The 23882-nt window shown below is 41.7% G+C and overlaps 5 protein-coding genes across 5 annotated transcripts; 1 reads left to right on the forward strand and 4 right to left on the reverse strand.

Annotated features, from left to right (window-relative positions):
• Positions 1 to 7205: 7205 nt before the first annotated feature.
• Positions 7206 to 9242, reverse strand: PFICI_09128 (uncharacterized protein; the record flags this gene model as incomplete). The annotated part of the gene is made up of 1 exon (XM_007837709.1): positions 7206 to 9242. One exon carries the CDS (start codon positions 9240 to 9242, stop codon positions 7206 to 7208), a length of 2037 nt encoding a protein of 678 aa, XP_007835900.1.
• Positions 9243 to 10854: 1612 nt separating this feature from the next.
• Positions 10855 to 11943, reverse strand: PFICI_09129 (uncharacterized protein; the record flags this gene model as incomplete). Its single annotated transcript, XM_007837710.1, has 5 exons — positions 10855 to 11024; positions 11100 to 11390; positions 11500 to 11640; positions 11714 to 11821; positions 11877 to 11943. 5 exons carry the CDS (start codon positions 11941 to 11943, stop codon positions 10855 to 10857), a joined length of 777 nt encoding a protein of 258 aa, XP_007835901.1.
• Positions 11944 to 12639: 696 nt separating this feature from the next.
• Positions 12640 to 13811, reverse strand: PFICI_09130 (uncharacterized protein; the record flags this gene model as incomplete). Its single annotated transcript, XM_007837711.1, has 3 exons — positions 12640 to 13180; positions 13240 to 13449; positions 13519 to 13811. 3 exons carry the CDS (start codon positions 13809 to 13811, stop codon positions 12640 to 12642), a joined length of 1044 nt encoding a protein of 347 aa, XP_007835902.1.
• A 2540-nt stretch (positions 13812 to 16351) lies between these two features.
• PFICI_09131 (uncharacterized protein) lies at positions 16352 to 17304 on the forward strand (the record flags this gene model as incomplete). The annotated part of the gene is made up of 2 exons (XM_007837712.1): positions 16352 to 16808; positions 16856 to 17304. 2 exons carry the CDS (start codon positions 16352 to 16354, stop codon positions 17302 to 17304), a joined length of 906 nt encoding a protein of 301 aa, XP_007835903.1.
• Positions 17305 to 18324: 1020 nt separating this feature from the next.
• Positions 18325 to 22014, reverse strand: PFICI_09132 (uncharacterized protein; the record flags this gene model as incomplete). The annotated part of the gene is made up of 6 exons (XM_007837713.1): positions 18325 to 18608; positions 18661 to 20195; positions 20253 to 20519; positions 20568 to 21464; positions 21528 to 21801; positions 21855 to 22014. The coding sequence occupies 6 exons, from the start codon at positions 22012 to 22014 to the stop codon at positions 18325 to 18327; spliced, it is 3417 nt and encodes a 1138-aa protein (XP_007835904.1).
• Between the last annotated feature and the right edge of the window lie 1868 nt (positions 22015 to 23882).

Consider the following 23882-nt stretch of genomic DNA (forward strand, 5'->3'; position numbering starts at 1 on the left):
TTTTAATAATTTTACCGGCTTTTTTAACGAATTTTAGGAATTTTATATTTCGTATTAAAAAATAATAAATAATTTTTTTTAATATAGCTTCGATTTTATTTCAAATTATTTACTAATTACCTATTAAAACTAAAATATTTTAACCGTAGATTTTAATAAGGAAAATAATAAAAATAATAATTTTTTTAAAAAACTTAAATTTTTACCCCTAATTTTAAACGTTAAATAAAAAATGCTTCGCTAATAGGTCGCCGTTGCGTCGCCGGGCTTTCGCGGTTCGTAAATATATATTTATTTAATTTTTATTATTATATTACTAATATATATCGCAGGGGGTTTAGCTTTTAAAAAATATAAAATATTCCCGAAAATTTTTAAAAAATGCTTATTAATAAATTATTTATAATGCCTTTAATATATTTTTATAATTTTAAAACTTAAAATTTCGCTAAATTTTTATAATTTTTATAATAATTTATATTAATATTTTGCTTATTTTTAAATATTAGCGTAATAATTAAAAATAACTAATTTAAATTTATTAATATAAATAATCCTAATAAGGTCGCTAGTTTTTTTAGGTATTGCTATCGTAAAAAACTTAGGTTTTTACGGCTTTCCCGATTTTTTAATATAAATTATTTTTTTTATAAAATTATTAATAAATATCGGCTAAGGCATTTCCCGTCCGCCGTTAGCAATTAAAACTATAATATTTATAAAATTAATTAGGCCTTTAAATTATTCGAATTTCTGCTTAGGCAAGGCTTTTATAAGCCTATTAGCTATTATTTAACTAATTTTTATTTAATAAATTTTTATATAGCCTTATTAAATTTTTTGCTTTAGCTAATAAATATAAATATTTATATATTTAAATTTTATTTATAATTTCGTAGCTTTTTCGATAAAAAGTCGAATAATTTATTTATTATTATAAGCAATAATAAGTTATTTATTAAATTTTAAGCCTAAGGATTTTATTAGCCTAAAAAAATAAATATTTTTTTTTACCGTTTATAATAAAGCTAAAAATTCGGCTTTAATAAATAAAATAATTATAATATTTTATTTATTAGCTCGCTATACGATCGGCTTTCTAAATAAAATTATTATATAGCCTTAATTGCTTTTTTTATTTAAAATATTATTTATAAATAAAATATCGTTTACGTAAATAAATGCCTTCGTTTCGTTTTTTAAAGACTTATATTAAATATTTAGCTATTTTATCGAATATAAATAGCTAATTATTTAATCCGTAGCTTAGTAATATTATAGCGATAAGTTTAAATTAAATTTAAAAAATTTAACTATTGCGAATACTATATCCGGCCGAATTAAAATAGCTATATATAAAATCGACCTAATTTTAAATTAATATAATAATTAAAATTTTATATCGGCTTTATTTTTAAATAAAAATAATTTTTTAAATATCGGAATATCCGTTTATTTTAATTTTTTATTAAATTTAAAATTTGCTATAATTTTTTCGATATATAATTTTTATAAAAACTATAGCTTTTTCGCTGCTTAATCGTAAAAGATATTTATATTTAAGAATTATTTTAGTTTTCCTTTTTTTTTAATTTAAATTTTAAATAAAAAGCAGCTTTAATATTATTAAATTTTTATTAATACGTTTATTAATAGCAAAAAATTATATTATTTACGTAAAAAAAAGCAATAATACCTTTTTTTATTATAATATATAGCTTTTATAAAATTTTTATAAAACCGAGGTTTGCTAATGCTTTAATAAACGTTTATTATTATATAAATAGGGATTTCTAAAGGCTATATAAGGCTTTTTTTAAACGTAATACCTTTTTAAATTATTCGAATTTAAAAGGAAATTTTATATATATTTCCTTATTAATATCCGCTTATACGAACGTATTTATTACGTTTATTTAATATATTTTTAAATTAAATTAAGCCGTTATTATTAATAATATTTATAATAATATAATTGCGAGGGTCGTAATACGTATCGATAAATCGCTAATATATTATTAATTTTTATATATTATAAGCCTGGCTTTTGGTTTAATAAAAATTTTATTATCGTTTTTATAAGTAAATATTTATATATTATAAATTACTTAATGCTTTATAGCTATTCGTTTTGGGTATTTTAATTATAATTTAAATTTTTTTATATATTAGCGTATATAATCGTTTATAATTTGCTAAAAAGTATTTTTAAATAAATATTGCTTTAAGTTTTTATAAATTTTCGGTAATTTTAAAATATCCGTAATTCGTAGGTTCGGTTTATTTTTAGCTTTTTTAAAAAAAAGCCTTTTGCTAGGCTATTGCGATTTTTTTTTTCCTAAAATCGAAAAATTTATTCGTATATTATTATTATATTTTATTTAAAATTGCTAAATTAATGTTATTATTTTCCGGTTTAAATAAAAATATATTTAATAATATTATTAAAAAGATAATTTCGAGTTTTTTTATCTTTTTATTTTTAATCGGGCTTAAAAATATATTAAAATTAATTAAATTTAAATTACCGGGCTTTAATAGCGTAATTAAAAATATTTAATATTATTAATTAATTTTAGGAATATTATTATTAGTTTTTTTTAGTTTTTTAATTATATTTTTTTCGGTAAAATCGCTAATAATTAAACGCTATACCGCTTTTAAGTCTGTTTATTTTTTAATTTCCTTTATATTAATTGCCTTTTAGTTTTATATTTTTACGAATTTTAGAAATTCGTTAAGCTTGGCTTTTAAAAATTCCCCGGGATTTAATAGATTTTTCCGGTAAATTTATAATTTATCGAAAATTACGTTTTTAACCCGGAATATTTTTTTTTCGCTAATACCTAAATAAAATATATATTTAAAATATTATATCTTATTAAATACTTAATATATATTTTAAATAATAATTTATTTTGCTTATTTAGCATATTAGTGTTTTTTTTTATAACGAAATATTTATATTTATATTTCCGAAAATAAATAATTTAAGGTAATTTTAATCTGGAGATTTTATTTTCCTAAATACGTTACCGTAATATTTTAATTAAAATTATTTTTCGCGGCTTTTTTTTAATATCGTATAATTTCGGCGTTTAATTATATAAATACGTCGTAATAGCTATAATATATTTTTATAACCGGAATAATAAATTTCCGGAAAATTATATCGCGCGTATTTTGCGTATAATTATATTATTTACCCGTTTTATTTTATAATTTTAATTTAAATTTTTTAAGGTAAACGGTTCGAATTTAATATTTTATTAGCGGTATTAATCGATTATTTTTAAGCGGTTTATTTTGCTATTTAAATAAATAAATTTAATTTTTTTTATAAATAATAATTTAATTAATTATATTTATAAATAATAAAAAATTTTCGTTTTCGCTTCGAATTACCGCTATTAACGCTATTACGTAACTAATAATTTTATCGATAATAAATATTATTCGTTTAATTAGGAAATCTTTTTTATAATCCCTTTAGCTTTTAAATAAGTTTTCCTAATCGATATATAATTTCGAAAAAAATACTAGCTATTTATTAGGTACCGCCTATCGAAAAATTATTTTTAAAATTTTTGCTATTTTATATATATTATATTTATATATTACCGGTTTTTTTAGGCGGAATTTTAGCGACGCTAAAATAAAGTTAGCTAAAGCCTTTTAGGAGGGGTATTTTATTTTTTTATGTTAAATCCTTATAATACCGCTTAATAAAAATTTCGGATTTCCCGAAAAACGGCTTTTAATCCTTTTTTCCGGATTATATAAAATTTTATTAATAATAATAAACGCCTTATTTTTTTAATTTAATATTATATAAATATTTAACGGCTTATATTTTAATACGTTAAAGCCGTAAATTATTTATATTTAAACTACCGGCTTTAATTCGTTATAAAATTAAATAAATTTATCGTTTCGGTTATTATAACAAAAACCTTATTTTTTTCGAAGCTTCGGTAGCGATATTAAGCTAAAATAAAAATTTAATATATAAGCTATATTAATTAGTCATATATTACCCTTTTTCGCTTATTTATATATAAAGCCGTTTTTCGTTTTTTAATATTATATTAATATATTTATTTTAATATTAATTATATTTTATTTATTAATTAAAACCCTAATATTCCTTATAAAAATATATTGCGAATTTGCCGTAATTTTAAAATTAATAAATTTATAAAAATTATTATATATATAAAAAATAGCCTTTATATTAGCGATAAACGAATTTTTTAAAAAATAATTAAGTATATTAATTATATTTATAAAGCTATATTGCGTTTTTAATTTTATTTAATTATACCTTTTAAGCTCCTTTTTTATTTTAAATATATTATCGGACCACTTTTTTACGTAATTTTATTCGAACGGATTTTTTGCCGTTTTTTCGCATAAAGCCTAAATTTTTATTATATTAGCCCGAAATTTTTTTTTTTTATATTCCGGTTAAAAATTTTTTATTTTTTTAAATTAAAAACTTTACGGTTATTCCGGATAAGGAAATAATTGCGTTAATAATACCTAATTGCCTTATAGGCAACGCATTAAAAATTATTTCGGGAAGGTTTTTTATATTTATTTTTTTTAGGTTTTAGTTTAGGCTTAAATTTCGATTTTAATTCTTTTTCCGTTTTCGGCTTTTTAATTAATAATAAATCGTTTTAATTCTTTTAATCCGAATTTCGTTAATTAAAAATTACTAAATTTGCTAAATAATAATCGGCTATAGCGATTAATCGAATATTTTTCCGTTTCGTAGGTTTTGCTTTATTTTATATTATATAGTTTTATTTTTTATATTTTTTTTATAAATCGTTTATAGCTTTATAATAAAATTACGTCGATTTTAATATAATTTGCTTTATATAAGCCTTTTATATCATTTACGGAATAGGCGTAGCTTATTTTAGGCCGAATTTAGCCTTTTAATTTATTAATTTAGTCGAAAATATTTTTTTAAAATTTAAAATATATTAAATAAATTTTATCCTTTAGGTTTAAAATCCGTAAATAGGCTATTTTTTAAAAACCTTTTTTTTATAAATTTTTTATATATATTTTTAACGATTCGTTTATTTTTATTTTTAATAAATTAAAACGCCGCTTATAATGCTAATATTTAGCTATATAATAATTTTTTTTTATTAATATAATATAAAAATATAATATTATAATTTATCGGATATACGCGCAAGCTTTTTTAATAGCTATTTTTTTATTATTATATATAATAAAAATAGCGTTAAAAATTAATATTTAGGTTTAATTTAGGTTTCCGCCGTTCGGTCCTTAGGAAATCGTAAATTAAAAAATTAGTTATTTTTAATTATCGGGATTTAATAACTTTTAGGCTAATAGCGTTATAAATTAACGCAATTAGGCCTTTTATTTATAATATTAATTTCGGGAAAAAAATATAACGTTCGCCTTAAAAAAGGTCGCTATTTAATTGCCGGTAAATTATTATAAACTCCTAATTTGCTTTTTTTTTTATAATTAAAAAGTTATAATATTTTCCCTTTTTATATTAATCTAAAATTTTATTAAAATATTAATGCAAACCGGGCTTATAATTATTAAATAATTAGATAGCTGCAGAATAAATAGGGGGTCGATGTATATATATTAATATAATTTAATAATTTATATAAAGGGCTATTTCTAAAAGGTTTTATAGTATTCCTATTATGCAAGGTTTTTATTAGCTGCGTGGCAGCTGGTACTTCCCCGTAGTGCCATAGTTCAATAGCTGGCTAGCTCGGTGGCGCCTGTGCAGGGCTCAGTGGCTATTATGTAATTTAGGTGAAGCCAAGGCAACGAAGTAGACATAAATAATTTCATGGCAGATGAAGTAGAGGACGAGATGAGATTGCAATTGGCCGGAAACGTTTACTATAATTTTGGCATTTTCCTATACAAGATGTTTCCTTTTTTGGCACCTCATGGGGAGTTGACCGGATTTCACGTACAAACGCACAGACAAACAGAGCAATGCCACCATTTGCCGGAGTCAGAATGAATTGGCGAAACAACTAGCTACAATGTAAAAAGTCGTGCCTTTGGGTTCTTCTTTGTGCAGTTTTTCGGCGATGATGGGGGCTAACAATCGTTACTAAAACTTGATTACACTGCAATTTTACCTCTCGCAAAGGGTCGCTCGACCAGCCCTATACAATGTAGAATTGAGAAGCCCAACCAACAGGACCGTATTTTTTTTACCTTAGATGGGGCCTCTCAATTGGCTCGGCTGGCGGTATGCATAATAGCGGGCCGCTTTCTGAGACACGCACACACACCAGATTTCACTGCAATTTTAACCCTCACAAAGGGTTGCTAGACCATGTAGTATGTACATATGAAGCTCCTTTGGGGGCATTGCAGCTACTGGCGCTAGTTCCAATGTTGATGCCCGCAGCCCCGCCAACTTACTATTTCTCCATGTCACTTGTGCTCCCACCACTAAGGCTCTAAAGCGCTTCACTGAGCAACGACGACTTCGCTCAGAGCAGGCGCAATATCTGCTGCTACTCTTTATTGGCTCTCACAATTGGAAGGAGCACATGCGATTGATGCCTTGGGGCCATGGTGCGCTAGTACTGGATTTAGACATGACATGTGCTGAGCAGCATGACTTTTCGCGTCTTCTTTGTCAAGAACAGCGTTCTGGTCTCTCCGCGCTTTTGCTAGCTGTCATGTGCACCATCTTGACTTTGCTATAGGGACGCACGTTTTGCCCTTCGCCATATTTCCTGATCAATATTTCATACCCAACTCTCAAGTTTGCAATGATTTTGTTCTTCATACGCGCAAGCACATGCAATGGGATGATTGTTGTCTTTTAAGAAATTTTCTCTATTGCTGATATATAAATGTTCTTTGACATTTGCCCCGCCGATGTATTACTTGGAATGGAAGAAATCGTGGTCTCTGGATTGCCTTCCTCTTGTAGCTGTAGCGATTGGGCCCGGAAGCGCTGTCGTAATTGCCTGGAATTGGAGAAAAGAGATTTATATACGTGCAAGTCAACATAAAGTGTTTCGCCTGTCCGGGACCAGAAAAAGTGTATTTTCAGATCAAGTCGCTTGCATGTTGACAAATTTCAAAGACTTTCTCGTTCAATTCTGTAGTTTGATCAGATTATATAGCAATAAATTTTATTCCACTAACAACGTGAAAGATACTATCTACTCAAAGAATGATCGAGGAATATACTGAGGCATGGAGTCTTCCCACATGCTGTCCGTCAGTGCCGTCTTGTTCGATCCATCCGCATTCATGATGATGATCTGGCCATAGGGCTGAAATGTATTGTCATACAAAGGACTTTCATCGCGGAAGCCGTGCATGCCGCTGTTGTACATGATGCGGCCGTCCGGCGCCCAGACAGCATGGGCGTCATTAGCATGCGACTCGGTAAGAATCTTGAGATCCGTCCCATCTGGCTTGATCGTGGCGATGTCGTAACGATCATCGTACCATCGGTTGCCGTAATCTTGGGTCCAATTGGTCTGGCGAGCAAACACTATGAGTTCACCATCAGGCGACCAGCCCGGAGTGTTATCCCAGCCGTTGGTGATTTGCGTCGTGTTGCCCGTCTCCATGTCCATGACATGCAAACCGAGAGGCCCATTCTCACCATCCCAGAGCCGGAAAACGAGTTTTGTGCCATCTGGAGAAAAGGAAGGGAAACCGGCATTAAAAGTGCCGTCGGTAATGTTTTCGTAGGAAGAACCGTCGGCTTGAAACAGGTACAGTGCGCCGGGGCTGGACGCGCGACCGGCAAACCAGGTGCCATACCCTACCGCCAGTTGCGATCCGTCGCTGCTCCAACTAGGCTGGAATGCACCGCCCGTACCGAAACCCGTGCTCACTCCACCGACGATGTGTACGTCAAAGGCGGTCACGAGGTCACTATAGTCAGCATCGGTAATGACGACCGACGACGACGCATTGAGCAGTTGCTTCTGGGTAGTAGCCAGGCGTTGGGTGGCATTGTTCCATTGCGGAAAGACGTCCATGAAACGGTATTCGTATTCGTGATCCCAGCTGAAAAGGGGCTTTTCTGCTGGGCGCTGAGTCCAGTCGTAGACTTCGTATACAACCTTGGAGCCATCTGGCGACCAAGTGGGGTTGCGTAGTGTGCCATTGAAGAAGGCATGTGTGGCATCAGACGTGGTATAGTTGACTCCAGGCTGCTGGCCAGACTTTACATTATAACCAACAGTGGTGCTGTTGCCAATAAAGTATCCTGCAACGACCAAGGAGTTGCCGAATGTGTGCTGGGTGACATCACTCCCAGTTGCCACATCGACACTGAATAGCTGCGAGACAACGCCCGTGTTTCCACCGCGCGAGATGCCGTGCGCATTGTAGGTATCTTCAGTAGTCAAGTTATAGTAGATCAGTCGGTTTCCATCTGGCGACCATTGGGGGCTACCAAGACAATAGCCAGGCTGTCCAACAACCTTGCGAAAGTCGGTTCCATTCGGCCTCACGACATAGAGGGACAAGGTCTGGGTGTGTTCCCAACCAACACCATCGCTATGGCCCGTCCAATCCGTGTTGACGTCGGAGCTCAGGGCAATCCACTCGCCATCCGGTGACCAGGAGGGCCGGAAGAAGCCATGGGGGCTGGCAAAGTCACCAATCGTCTCATCGCTGCCAGTCACGTTGACTGACGTACCCGTGGACAGGTTCAGCACAAAGACATTGGCAGTCGAGTTAATGGCGGTAGAGACATATGCGAGCTTTGTGCCATCGGGCGACAAAGCTCCCGCATCTTCAAACGAGTCGCCGGCAACGAGAGTTTCTAGGCCAGTGCCGTCTGACTTGACGCGATACACATCGGACTGGCCATCGGCTCGACGTTCACTGCTAAAGACAATCCACTCGCCGTCGGCCGACCAGGTAGCATGAAAGTCGAATGGGGCAGACTGATCACCCAATAACTTGGCGGCATCGGTGCCGTCCGCATTGGCAATCCACAATTCCGAGCCAGAAGGACCGATGCGGTTCATGTACATGACCCCGAGCTTGTCGGCAGGCGGCGGAGTTCGCTTGATCTTCTTGTCGGTTGTGCTGGCCCCATTGATAGCATCTTTGGAGAGTTTGGCAGCGTAGGGGCAATCACGCTGGGCAGCCTTTTGCTCGGCGTAGGGACATGTCGCTGCCAAACCAGTGCCGGCGGCGAAGCCAGCCACAAGAATGGTGAGGAATCGCATTTTCACCAATGTTGCCTCTCCAATTGAGTTGGAGTATGCTTTGGGAAATTCTCAGACTGCTGGAGGCTCATGATGTTGTGTAACTGTGTGTGAATAGTGTTATATTTAACCATAATCTATATCTCCGAATCCGACTACGTCCGAACGAGAGATGTGCCAAGATTTATCGTTATATTCTATACTAGCCCAAGCTAGTTTTCGGAGAGGAAGGTAGCAGCAAGCCAAGAGTTTTAGCACCCTGGTATAGCCAACGGCTTCGGCAGTGCAACTGCTTGGGGGTGGGTCCATTGAGATTGTAAATCCGAACATGTTTGTGGCGAGCGAGTGAAACTAGCCCAATTGAAAAGCTGGAGATGATTGCCCCGGATATCATGTCAGTGCGCGGAAGAATCTATCCTAATCAACAATGCTGGTACCTCGCGGAGACAGTCAACGGGTAATTAAATGAAACAATCCGAGTTCCGATTCATACTCCACACGTGGACCTATGAACGAAATGTTGTGAATCTCCTTTGGCTACTCCAGCCACTTTTAGGTAATCGAGTTACTTTGCTTTCAATAAGGAGACGTCCAGTATAGATCGTTTCAGAAGCCGACAGGTTCGTCCAAAGTTCAAAGTCACTAGCACGTAGGGGGCGGACGGTAGCACTGATCCCTGATCACGGCGCGGACCCTAGACCGGGGAGCTAACGGGATCATATCTGTTCATGCATAAACGAAAAGAAATAACAAATTGACTGCAATACCTAGTATTTCGATGCTCCAATTAGGTATGGTGTCAGATCAAACAGTACAATCCCAGCTGGCCAAGTCGTCGGCTTTCCGAGATACTTTCGCAATACCGACGAGTGTAACTAAATTGCTGGATGCGGCTAGTTGGCGCGTGGGGGGAGTAGCCCGCATACTTGAATAAGCTGATCTCTAAAGCGTGCACTTATTCCAAATCTGGTCAAGTTGGATATTATGGTATATATTATTGATGGTTGTTTACTTGTTTTATCATTTCATCAGTCTCAACCAAAAGATTTGAAATGAACGAAAATAGCATCTATACGTATGTAAGTAAAGGGTAAGGAACCCAGGGGCCAGAAGGCGTCCTGCTCCCCTTTATATAACCTTGGCTAGCCCTAGCGGCCGTCTGCACCGAAAACAAAACCCCTTCTACTCTCTCCAGTACATCATACCCGGCCCGGGAGAGATGATTCAACTCTGTCTGGCCGTGGAGTCATAGTCCAATCTGGACCAAGCACCATTCTTCCCAGATCAGAAGTGCACCAGACCACGTCAAAAAGCATAGATTTCCTCGTCCATCGCATGTACACAAAAATGGCCTGAAAATTGGAAATCTTTTCAAGATGTCTAATCAATCGGCTATATGTAGATAGAATTATACGGTCAATTTCCTGACTTGGACCGATGGCCCAGGAAGAGCGCTAAATGGAGCGCTGCAATCAGGATTGGAGGGGAAAGCTCCCACTATATTTACACTACTACGATACCTAATAGTGCGGGCCGCGTCCAGCCGCGCCATTCCAACAAACCTCCCGAAGCGTTCCAAGCTCATGCGGCGCCAATATATTGAAAGGCAGTGCTCTGAGCAGGGTGTGCTCAATCAAGCCTTCTTCACAAGCACGCCCTGAATTCTAGGCAAGCAACTAACCAGATCCTCGGGTGCCTCAATCTCATCCGGATTCTCCCATTCTCCAGCGTCAAGAATGTCGGCCAACACATCCCGGTTCAGTCGACAACCGACAAAGGTACTCCAGCCAGGATTGAGGATAGCTACATATGTGCACATGTTAGCTCAGGCAAACACAGCCCTCTTTGCTTGCTTCATTACAGTGAATAGGTTCGTACCTTGCTCAGCCATGGTAAGGCGACTCTTGCTCCATCCGTGTTCCCAAAAGATAAACTTTCCGCCGGGTTTGAGGAGCTTCCACACCTCCTTCATGACCGACTTGGGATCCTGCACGGCACACAGGACCTGGATGGACAAGACGCTGTCCAAGCTGCCCTCACTGATTCCCACGCTCCTCAATTTGTCACTGTCCTCAATGTTTGCAGCTACAAGCTTGTACTTGTCACGGATATTATGCTTGTCCAACTTGGCATTGATCTCGTTCTCATAACATAGGTTGGGCTCGACACCTGCAAAGATTCACATGTCAGCACATTTGTCGTAATGAAAAAGGTAGGATTAGGACAGTGTGGAAAAGTTTGCGGGAGAGAAATGATTGGCACTCTTGGTCATCCTCACCATAGACATAACTGACGCGCGACATGTCAAAACGATGCAGCTGATTGCCCGACCCGGGACCTAGCTCGAGGACCACGCCACTCGCGGCTTGTACGAGCGAAGGGACAACAGTGGTATCCTCGAACGCGATGAAGCCACTAGCTACACATTATCCGTCAGTTCAATCCCGCCGACAGCAATGGGCCTAATGACAAATGAGGGCAATCGGGATTACAGGTTGTGCAGAACAGCTTGGCCATGGCGGCATCGCGGATTTGTTGCACGTGCAAAAGTGCACCGAGACCGTCTTGACGAAGAGCATCTTTAAGAGCTTCCCAATGTACTGCAAAGAAGACGATTTAGTAGAGCTGTTACCATTATGGATTGGATATACATACGCCCAATTGAGAACCAAATCATTCCACATATACGGGAAAAGGCAGCAAGCCGGGGACTCTGAGCCATGATTGTCTATATGCGACAGTACCGGATATAGAAAGAACAATTGATGTTTCTAGATGAGTAAGTGGGATACTAGAATAAGCTGGCAAAAGGTAGAATAAAATAATACTTGTCACTATTACAAGTTGTAGCGAATTTTGTTGTCGGATATATGAGATATAGGTACGGATCGGACACAACTGATCAGGGCTTTGTGTAAATAGAAGAAAAGAAATATTGGCATGGTAAGCGGCCGGTCGATATTGGGTAGTAGGCCACTGATCCGACCGGTGCGCTCCGGCGCCAAGCCCAGGTAATCGGTCGCTTAGGTGCTTGGATATCGAGCTATGGCTGTGCCACAATTGCTGCAGAGTCGGGGTGCCCTAGATAAGTCAGCATGCCATTGGCGCGAACAAGGGTAACTCCATGCGTGATACCCCTCACATTAGGGCAGACACTGTTTGGTAAACGTGACCTGGAAGCTTTGCCTTTGCGCATACCAAGTACATATTAACCGGTACCTGCAGCACATCTGTTGCTACGCTAGCTGGACCAGCTCTAAATGGCAGACGAGCTAAACGGCGGCGGTGGTGGATGATAATAATCTTGTTGGCAGTCAAGACTCTTGTATATTAGCTATCTCTTCTTGGTATCATAATGCATTAACGAAGCTCAAACTTCAAGATCTTGAGGCCTTTTAGAAAGACATGAACCATTTTCCTAGTATGGACCATGGCTTGCAGGCTTTGGCGCCTCGGCCGACATTTCCACCGGAACACTATCGGCTGACAGTTGCTGTGGAACCTGGTGATACGCGGGTGCGGCGTAATTGTGGGAGGCATATTGTTGGTCCTTGTATGGCTGGCCGTATGGTTGAGCAATCGAGGAAGCATCCATTTGGGAGACCATTACCGGCTGCCCTGACCAATTCGCGCTGTTGGGACTCCCTAGCTCGCTGAGATGCCCTGCCTGCCCTGCCTCCCCTTGTCCTGCTGCGTTCCTTGCTCTCCGTCGTGAGAGAAAGAAGAAGACGATCGAGCCTATAAAGAGAATTGCTGCAAGGGATACTCCAACACCCAATCCGACCTTGGCACCAGTGCTCAGCTCAGATGACGACGATGACGATGACGATGAACCAGCAGCCGCTGCGGCGGTCGATGTACCGGTTTCGCTAGGCACCGAAGCGACTGTACCCGATGATGCTGTGGAAGTTGAAGTTGAAGCACCACTTGTTGACACGAATGCCGGGTCATCCGCTTGTCTGAGGAACATGTTAGCTATACTGAGTTCGGAACTGGGGGCAATCTCATTGGCAATGACCTTTGCACTATCACACCATAAGCATTGATCATGTATTCGTCCTGGGATATTGTTGTGGTGATTGTGGCCGTATCAATTGGATAACTTGTGGTCGAGTCTCCGGTAATGGTCTCGTAGCTGACGCTCAAGACAGTGAGAACGCTTTCCGAAGTTACGAGAGAGGTACATCCATAGATATTGTCTCCTCGGTTTTGATAACAGACATATCCGCTATTCAAGAGCATGTCAGCCATTGCTCACAAATCCATTGTCTTTCTCAGGTTGGCGGTCTGGTCTTACGTTGGGCAGCACGTGGCTAGTGTCGTGACAGCGCTGTCTGTTGTCAGGGATGCGGAGCAGGCAGGTGTATAACCAGACGGGCAAACACCTGGCGAGTAGTAATACTGGGGCGCTCGTGTGTATCCTCCCGGCATACAAGAAGAAGTCAAGTAGTCGGTCTCAATCGCTCCCAAGGCAAACCATCCTGTTTCATGCAACGGATTGATAGCAAAGTGGATGCTGTTACACGTTGCCCCGATCGGTGTGTAGGTCGACGTCAGAGCACCGAGCAGAGTCATGGGCGTAGTAGTCATGACGGGCGACGGGCGGACTTGGTAGTACCCTTCCGAATGGTAGCTGTGACGAGATGCTGAGCTGGTATTTTGGCAAATCTCCAGAAAACGAGCAACTTTTGGGCAAAAGGGCAAAGCCTTGCGGCGATGAGCTTTTATTTGGGAGATCCGACAACCAGAATCGCGGTTCAGCCCGATTGGGATCCGCTAAAACATAATTAGAATAAAAAAGACAAGAACAAGAAAAAGTCAAGTCAAAGTCCTAGAATATTGGGACTTGACATCGCGATAGCTCATGACCTTTGCCTGGGATCCGTAATGCTGCATGTACTGCTGACAGGTTATGCCACTTTTGCGCTGTTTTGGCCCACTGTCATATTATCAACCATGTCAAGTCATGGGTCAAGGAGGATCGACCCTTGCACTGCTGCCACAGAGGATTTTCCCTTGATGCAATTCAAGTTCGAGTTTCGGGCGCATCAATGAATGCAACATTTCAAGAATTTGTGATTCGCTATTGAATGTACATCCTCTCCGAGCTGCACAAGGCAAATATTGTCAATGCTGAATCCCCAAATCATATTTGTTCGGCCAATGTAGAACAACAGTAGAGTGAAGTCGTTGTGGAGGAGACGGCGAACTCGCGAATTCCACCGCGTAGGGCCGCTAGGGCCCGCATAGGTGACGGGTCCAGGGTATCCACCAAAGCCTTCACCAATGATTCTTTTTTAGGGAACTTTTTTAGCGCTGTACTCTGTAGAAAAGATATACCCTTGGAGGGATTCGCACCATTCATTGCCATTTTCAACTCTGGGCAAACCTCTTTGTTCCCAACCATATCTCGCCAATCTCCAAACTAGCCAAGCCAGCAGCCAGTTGCAGCAATGGATCCCTCCGTAGTGGAACAAGCCTAGTTGAAGACATGGAAAAAAGGGGCTCCGCATCGGCCCCGAAATTATTGAAGGATCGCGGGGCCTGTCAACCAAAAGATCCTTCCGCCCAAAGTGGTTTGCAACGCGCAGCTCACAGCTTTTGATTCGTCCGTGGATCGGGAGTCTCCGTACCTCAGGTAGCACTCACTCGTCTGCCAAGCAACAACTACACTGCCGTACTAAACCTTTATCTTTCAGCCTCACTCGAGATCTTCAGTCTGCGACGGCCAAGATTTTAGAGTTTGCATTGCGCTGAAAAGCATGAATAATTCTTGAATGAGCACCATTTTTGTATTACATGATTGCGCTGAGCATCGAACAAGGAAGCAGTATTCGGACCCGACGCGACTCGGCGCTCAAGGTCTGGATTCATCTGATATCCTTAGGGGCCGACGAGTTTGTCTCTTGTCAAAGGATTAATACGCAAGCCAAAACAAGGAGTCGGTGTTTTATCACGAAGTGATGGCAGGTGTATTAGATCTGTCAAAAGCAATAATTGGTCTGAATAGCGATTGGTCCTAGAAACCGCTGCATTCAAGGCAGGAGTCGAGTAATCCTCTTCAGTCACCAAAAGCCAAGTCCCTACGGTATGCGATATGGGTGAACTACAAATGGCGCGATATTTATCCGTCGTGGTGACAAGCCGCAAGGTCCAAGGGAGTCTGCGGTAGGATAGGTGAAATTTCCCGCCCGCCTTTTCTATTCCGCCCCGCCTTGACCCAGCCATGCTGAGCTACTAGGGGAGGCCTAAGTTTAGGCTACGGGGCCCTACCTAGAGCTGGGGTGGGGAGGCTTGTCTGTGTCGGCTTCTGCAGTCAAGATGCGTTCCAACGTTTCCCATAATCTAGAAAACCCGCCAAGCCGGCAAATCCAAAGCAGGGCAAATGTTATTTGGTCGACAAGCGGTAGGGCAGAAGGTCATTTGAGATTCATCACGGATTCTCTAGTTCGTACTGTTTTGTACCTCTTATCCGTTCACAGTCAAAAGTCCAAGTATGTGCGATCGGTGGAATGTGTATCTTCCAATGAGCTACTACCGATTATCCGATGGCCATCATTTCGGTACCTCGCGTCTTTGCACGGTTCTGTATGGTCTGAGCAGCCGTTGGTAGTGATATTGTATTTATATAATCAATAGCCTTCGCATCTTTCGCGATCCATTGTGCATTTTCTCCAATCCAGCAAAGCCAAGGACGTTGCAGATGAGTCCTTGCTCTCCGAAGCGATTGGCATAACGGTAAACAAATTGTCGCGCATCTTCCAGCCCTACGAGGATCATTTCTACTGCCGAGAACATCTTTGCTGCCTGGCTGATTTTGCATATTAGTACCAGGATATGTAGATTGCTGCCAACAGAAAGGCTGCAGGTGCTGCTCCCTCTTTCGAGAACCTCGCTTCCTTCGCGTAGAATGACGACAGGATCAGCACCCGAAAATTCACGCGTGGCACAGGAAGAGTGGTTAACAGTACTGCTGCACCAAGGAGCCTTTCAAGTCCGGGGTCCTGGTGGCACAGACTCTGTTATATAAGAACCACGCCAAGAACTGCAATTACGAACGACCAGGAGCAGCACTATTTTTCAACTGTTAAATTCTTGATTCGAATCTCGAAATTGCACATCGCACGAGAATGCAAAACTCCACGGACGATCCATCTATAACTGCCCCTCAGGATAGGAGCACTCCGTTGGTTGAAGAAAGCCATGATCATGCCCAACAGCCTTCCCCTCCGCCCTCATCGGGCCGAGTTCCAGATGCCCTGACAGCGCAAATGAGTTCGATGGTGTCCAAGATGGTCTCCCTGACCGACGACCACAACGAGGAAACCGTCTTTGCCGCCGAGATCCACATGGGCCTCAGCCCAGCGGCGCCGTTGGGGCTGCGGCCCGGTATCTTGCTGCATGACGGCCCGAGCAAAGAAAATCGACTTCTCGGGGCCGCCGCGTGGCGCACACCGTTTAGTCCTAATTCCCTCGCTTTTAGCATTAGAAGTGCTCTCCTCCTTCCTCCATTCGTGCCTGGAGGGAGCTCTCCGGGTTTCATCGAAGAGATTATGACTGTGAGGCACCGTTCACCATACGGTGCAAGTAGATGAGAGAGAGAAGCATGCATTGTATAGACTAACTATGGACAGCCCGGGGGCTGTCTTGTACTGCCACTAGTGTGGCGGTGCCATACCAGTGTCAGGTTAGGCCTGACAATGACTTTGGATTCTACTTTTCGACCGGCCTTGGTCGCAACGGCGATGTCACACGCGAGAATTTCTGTTGGAGAAAGGTCGAAAAACATGGTGCGGATGATATCGGCAGCGGAGGATTCGATCTCGTACAGTTACCGGCGGCTGCCGGGCAGGCCTCGGTCTCGGACGGCGAGCGACTTGCCACCCTTCGATGGCTCAAGAAATTTACAAGACGCTTTTCGCTAAAGTTTTCCCACGTGGGCGGCTCTGATATGGGCGTGTATGATGATCGATGGAGGCTCGTCGTGGTGATTACTGCGCTTCGGTTATGGCACCTGCACGTAAACGGAAGAACCAGCAAGACCATGATTTCCATTGGCGGAATGCTTCGGGGCAAGCTGTAAACGGAGAACCTGTAATCAAGCAGTGGTAGAAAAAGCTTATTTACCCGACTGTCAAGCTATATTTCCATGATGTTTGATGTGGGTATATAGTGCTGTCGACCGGGAACGAATGATGGGAAAGGAAAACGCCAAGTGAGAGCAGGGACACGAAAAGCGTGAAAAGCCAACTCAAGACCAAACGTCCCGATCGCGATATGTCGTCTTGTCTGCATAAGCATTTCTGTAAGCTTCATTGGCCCCAAGTTCAATGTTTGAAATCGTCTTGTTTCCGACCGTCGACCGTTGTCAGATATATCACTCTCCTCATCACTTGGGACATTCGAGTGCAACCGGACGTGGCGGCTGACCACTTGCTCGAGTTGCAAAGAATTAGACCACGACGACGCCTGGGTGCTTTGCTTTCTGCGTTGAAAGTGCTTGAAAATCGACCACGACCTGATTGGCGAGGACACACTGGCTGTGCCGATTGCACTAAAGAACTTGGGGAGTGCCGGCAAGCACATGACCAGGATCTCACAGATTCCCTCGGCGAGATTGCAGATGAGGAGGGAAGACGTGGAATAGGTAAAGTCCTTCGCACCGATCCCTTGCAACGAAAAGGCGAGGCGCAAGGCTGCCAGATGCACTGACTACAGGAGGCGTGTGACTACAGAGAAGGAAACATGAAAACGAAAGTACGCATCAAAGAGGTTCCAAAGCCCGCCAGTGTGGTATAACCATTTGAAACAAGCCATATTTCGAGCTTTTCGCGGCACACGAGCACAGCCGTTTTTGTTCGTCTAAGCATACCTAGCCACGTAGACCCAGATAAATCGGACTTGAACCTTTAACATCATATCTACCAAAGGTTGAAATTTGAGGTTAGAATAGATTACATGGAAAACAAAATATCATTCCATTGTATGAGCTAATGGTAGCAATATTGACATGAGTAGGTAATCCATTCTATGAATGCATGCTCCTTATTCATTCTAGTCCCAATACATGACTCGTGAGTGTTGCATTCATCGAGTCGATCCTTCAACTCCATTCGGGCTCAGTTACATCCTGCCGCCACCCTCGCCATATCAACTGCACAGCCCACGCTGCGAGAGGAATTATGACAATAGGCCGAGAAATCAGTTTCATAGTCCCCGCCGTAAACCCTTCAATATTTAGTTGAAAAAGCTTTACGATGGATAGAAGTCCAAAGACCAAGACTACCGCCAGATAGGTGAGGTGCTCGCGGAGCTCTTCCATATTGATGCGCACAGTAGGGCTAAACAACCAGTACAGAAAAGGCTCGATGCGTTCTACTCCTCTTTCTACATAGGTCTCAGCGCCTTTTACATAAAAGAATGAGTGAGTGTCACTTACGAACCGGTTTGAAGATCCAAAGCGGCGATGTCTTCACGAAAGCCGAGTGGTGAAGGTAAGGTTCGGATACCTCCTCACCCCGGCGACGGAGAGTGTCATGCAGCATTTCAAGCATCTCATGATCTGCAACCGCGGATACTTGCTGAAATCCAACCGAATAACCCGGCCGTGAAATCCGGGCGTGAATGTTACGGCCGTTCCTGAATATCCGTGGATGTTTGCTCTGGGCATTCTGCTCAGCAAGTTGTAGAGCCGATAGACCACAACGACTGTAGCTCGTTAGGTCCGCGCCAGCATCAATGAGAATCCTGACGGCTGGTATCATACCGCCATGTAGAGCCAACATTAATGGTGTGTAGCCTTCGGTTTCTGGAGTCTCGGAATATAACTCAATATCGGGAACATGCTCGAGACCGCATCTGAAAACGGATGTGGATACAATTTGTTGTAGAATCTGGTGGAAGAAACGAGTGGATCTTCCTAGATCCTCACATGGAGTATGACATGTGGCCTTGTCAAATAGGTTGAAGAATTGCTCAAAATAATGCTGAGCGCATAGTCCATCAAGAAGATAAAGCCGTAAACCGCCCGGGAAGCGATACTGCGCTTGTTCATAGCGGAAGATGCAACCACTAACTACTTCTTTGATATAATCGGGTAGCTGAGCCGAGACTGTCAACATCAATTCGCATAGGGTCATCTCGTCTCCCAGGAACGGATTATCATTGGAATTAATCAGAACCCGGTCGAAGATCTGAGCCTCCTGAGATTCGTGTCGATTTTGGAGAACCAGTACGTCCAGAAGCCGAGTCTTGAATGCAGGATCCTTAAGAATCCGGAGCCAAGTTCGATGATGATGTATAAAACCTATCGATGACAAGGACCGTTCTTTCTTCAGACAGAATTCCAGAACAAAGTCAAAGATCTCGGGGTTTCCCTTCCGCGCCGCAGAATCGACCACGAGAGAGGCATCAAACCCCTTTTGTAACAAAAGCTGCACCAGGGGGAGGTTTCCATGGTAGACAACGTAGTCGATGACCAGGCGTTTTTTCCAATGGTCTGACTTGTTGATCTCTTCGCAAGTTCCCTCAATACTGATGTCCGAAACACTATTCTTTCCGCCGCTACCGGTGGCGGATGCCACCAGCGCTTTGAGTCTTGGCTCAATGTAGCTCATGAGAACCAAGAGCCACCGTTCATACGGAGCTTTGTCATGGTCATGAAGAGCAGCTAAGCCTCCGTTATCGAACAAAACGTCCTCCAACTCCTGGAAACTGTTCTTGTAGGGCAAAAGGTTGCCAATATGAGTCTTAACAGATGCGAAGCGATGCGACCCCACGACCTCTCCAGCCCGGTTGCATAGGTCCGGAGTGAAAGCATACTCCGTAGGTAAGAAGCATTCTGTAGCAATGGACCCTGCTACAGCAGTTCTTACCAGCTTCGTTGCTGAATTCAACTGAAAATAATCTGTGCACGCGTACCTAGCGTGAGATTCCATGACATGACAAGTGTCATCGGCGATTTTCTGCATCAGGCTGGAATTTTATTCAGCAAACGGTTTACTGATATCGGGTGAAAACCATTGCACTCACTCGCTCCAATCATCTTCAGGCGTGCATCCAGTTTCGAGCAGAAATTTCAACGTTTCGTAGTATTCCGGATAAAAGTGAGACAAATATTGAAATTCCCCATTGGACTTGCGAGTTATCAAATCAATGGTTTGACGATCAGGACGCTCTAAATGACCATCCAAGATCAAGCGGTGAGCATCACAGAAGCAAATTGCCCGCCGATAAACAGGACCATAGATTTCAACCGTATGGCCCGGCTTCTCGCAAAACTGATGACCGGAGACAAATCTGAGAAGAAGTTAGTCCAATATAAGAAAATGAATATATGGCGCTCACACTGTCAATATTCTCCTCATCGTCCCGTTCCTATCACACAAGTAGTCGGCAGGACTGAAGCGGCGCTCTTCTAGTAAGCGCCTCAACTTGCGGTGATCGGGAAACTTCGTCCGCCATTCGTAGAATACACAGGCGCGCGTATGTTTCACCGCACTTCTGTCGTTGCCGGTTGTCTTGTGAGAGCATCCATACTTTTCAGGGATGAGACCCAGCGCGTCAATAACCTCACTGTCCTCACAAAGCGTTCCGATATTGCACCAGATAGTTGTTGGCGGTCCACTGGGCCCCGTGTTGAGGAACATTTTCCATTCAACAAAACTTTGTGAGAAATTTCCGTAAGGATCAAACCTGACCCAATATGCAGCCTTAATCTGGCCTCTATCCAGGCTGTCACCGCCGGAGTTCTTTTGAGTATAGCCAACGTGCAGCCGACCGAGTGGAGTCCTATAGACACGTCGCGAATTAGGCTGCATATATGCCAATGATTTATTGTTGACGCCATCATCATTCGCAGCATGATGCATGTTCTGCGTTCTGCGCGGCGCCGATCCTCGTTCATTCCGACGAAGGAGGCTTTTATCACTACCTTGGGCCGCATCGAAGAGGCTCTGAATCATTGGCAGAATGCTTTGCTTTAAACTTTCATTCAACTCGTGCACTGTGGAGTGATGCGACGATTGTATCAGTGTCTGGGTTTCTTCGTTATGGTGACCTAAAATGGTAGTCACATGCGCTTCCAAAGCTGAAGATGTACTCAAAGATTGTTGTAGGTTCTTTTCGATAGTAGTAGAGACTGTCTGGAGAGCATCCACGGTTCGGGTGTGTGCTGTCATGTCTTCTGCGTGGTAATGGGCAGCGGAAGACATAATGGATTGAAAAGACTCATGAAAGCGGACTCTGGCAAATGACTTTAGTTCGTAATTTTGGTCCTGGCTAGAAACTTGCATCATGGAAACTCACCTGTTTGTTTTCTTGCTAAACTCTTGTAGACGCAATGTCCGGTCTTGAAGCAGGGATCTGTGCTTTTTGAAATCTTCTTCGTGGAGGTATATTCGAACAGCAGTTTCCACCTTCTGAAAGTTCTTGCCTCGGGTTCGCGTCCTGGCTGCTTTTTCCAGGAGCTTCTTGTAGCGTTTCACCTCCTCATGACTTTCCTTGATGCATTCATCAAAAAGGTCTTTTTCTGCAGCAGTCATAGACCCATTGGGCCATGAATCGTACTCTTCCCTCAGCTCTAACATCTGGTCAGTTCTAAAGCCTTTGGACCGGGCAGTCATGCATGGATACCTGAAAGTCGGAATTCATGCTCTATGAGCCTTTGCTGCATCGTATCGAGGTCAATCTTGCCTTCTTGAAGTACGGAGATAAATTCTCCCAGACTCTTCAAGCCTGTAAGCGCGTTGCCGGCAAGGCCGACGATAGCCCCGGCCGCGCCAACAGCTTCCATCGTCAGCTGTTGTCTATCCTCGAGCGTGAGAAATCTTCCGAGCAGACGTTTTGTCCTTTAGTGCGATATCAATCATATGTGATGAAGAGAAGTTCGATTAAAGCTATGAAGATGGCAAGGCTTTCGCACTTGGGCTGCGAGGTGGACTTGATCTTTCGCTGAGCCTGCCCATATTGCATTGCATGCAGCTCAGCCCCGATTGCGACTCCACGCCACCATTGGCATCTGCAGTGTTCAAAACACTGCATCGCTACTGGTCGCTCACCATACACACTTGCAGTTCTTTCCATACCTAGTCGGGCGTACTGATGCAAGCGCCTTTGAAATGCCCTTACGTGTCACCAATGAAATATGCTTACATCGCCCAAGGCGTAATGTTGAACAAGGGGAGTGAAGACACCCGGGAATTGGTTTAATCCGAGGCCGCAGCCATATGTATCCTATGTAGGGTAGAGACGGGCAGCGGGACAGTCACTAAGTCCTTCTCTCAGCTTGTTTGGGCGGCGAGTATTGTTTGTCTAAATAAGATTGTCGTCAGTTATACATAATTCAATGAATAAATGCGCTAAAAATCTTTCGTGAATTCTTCTCTCCTTTCTCCGCTCATGCAAGCAAAGCGACTTCCCGACAAGACAATATACTGGTCAGCCCTTCAGCTTTAATGGATTCCTTTCGCAAAGAAGATCGGAAAGATCGGAAGCTGCATCTTGTCAACTTCTAGTTTGCTACTCACATAAATGAGCTACTAGAGATCTACTTATTTGATGGGTGCGGAACTGTGGTTTCAGATGTATGCGGTCGAAGGTGAGGAATTATGCTGGAACTTCTATATAGATTTCTAACGTTTGAAGAGGTATAGGTCAAGTTAACCAAGCTCATCCTTCAGTGGTTACCTCACTGGAATCGTTGGGTCTAGGTTCACTGACACGGGGAGATTTAGCGTGCACGAGCGGCGCTAGCGGACATTTTCAGCTGCTCATACCGCCGCCTACACGTGCTAAGGGTCAGCGGATAATATACCAAGCTACGTTATAGGATAAAATATAGGTTTCGTACCTGATAGGAACAAATATCGCGCTGGCTATAAGACTAATTTATCGATAATAGACGAAAATTCACCAAAAATAAAGACCTGACCAGTATTGTGCTGTGTGACTGCGCCAGGAGCTAGCTGCTTGTCGCAGGTAAGAAACAAGGCAATGTTGCCGGCATGACATGATGGCTGCGATGCCCGCTCAAAAGACGTCAGCCTAGTTGGTCTGGAGAGACGATATTGCTTGGGGCATGTATGGATCATAATATTCGATCCCCCGGCAAACCTTCAGTACCAGGAAGTAGCGTCTTTCGTCTTCCAGTATTACACTTCTTCCAACGTGCAGCTTCATTTGCTGATTCGACGCTATCACCATGACAGAAGTCTTCGCAGCAGCGGGTAGGAGCACTAGACGAGACCTGCTAGCCCCCACGGCAAGCTTTTTAGACCCGACCCGACAATTTTCGAATCCAATATCCTCCTGGCTCGGTAAAATAAGACCTTCAAAGTAACAATATCTGGCTATTTCAATGATTACATGTGTCACTTCTTTGAACAACTCCATCCAATCCAGTACCTCCACTAACATATTGATTCAGGTTCAGCTAAATTAAACCCAAGGATTATGAGATAGCAAAGGTCAGAGAGTGCCTTGATCCGGTGAACGAACTCCTTGGCGCGGGTACAACCATCTCTTGTTTCCCATTCCACTATTGAAGGCGAATTGTCTGAGGTAGAGGATCCTCGTTCGATCATTGTCTCACTGCTTTTTTGGGTCAATACCACAAGATAAATAGGAAGATAGACTGGACGCTGGATGGAGGTGAAGCCTAAT

This window comes from Pestalotiopsis fici (assembly GCF_000516985.1).
Source record: "Pestalotiopsis fici W106-1 unplaced genomic scaffold PFICI_Scf_6, whole genome shotgun sequence".
NCBI classification, from domain to species: domain Eukaryota; kingdom Fungi; phylum Ascomycota; class Sordariomycetes; order Amphisphaeriales; family Sporocadaceae; genus Pestalotiopsis; species Pestalotiopsis fici.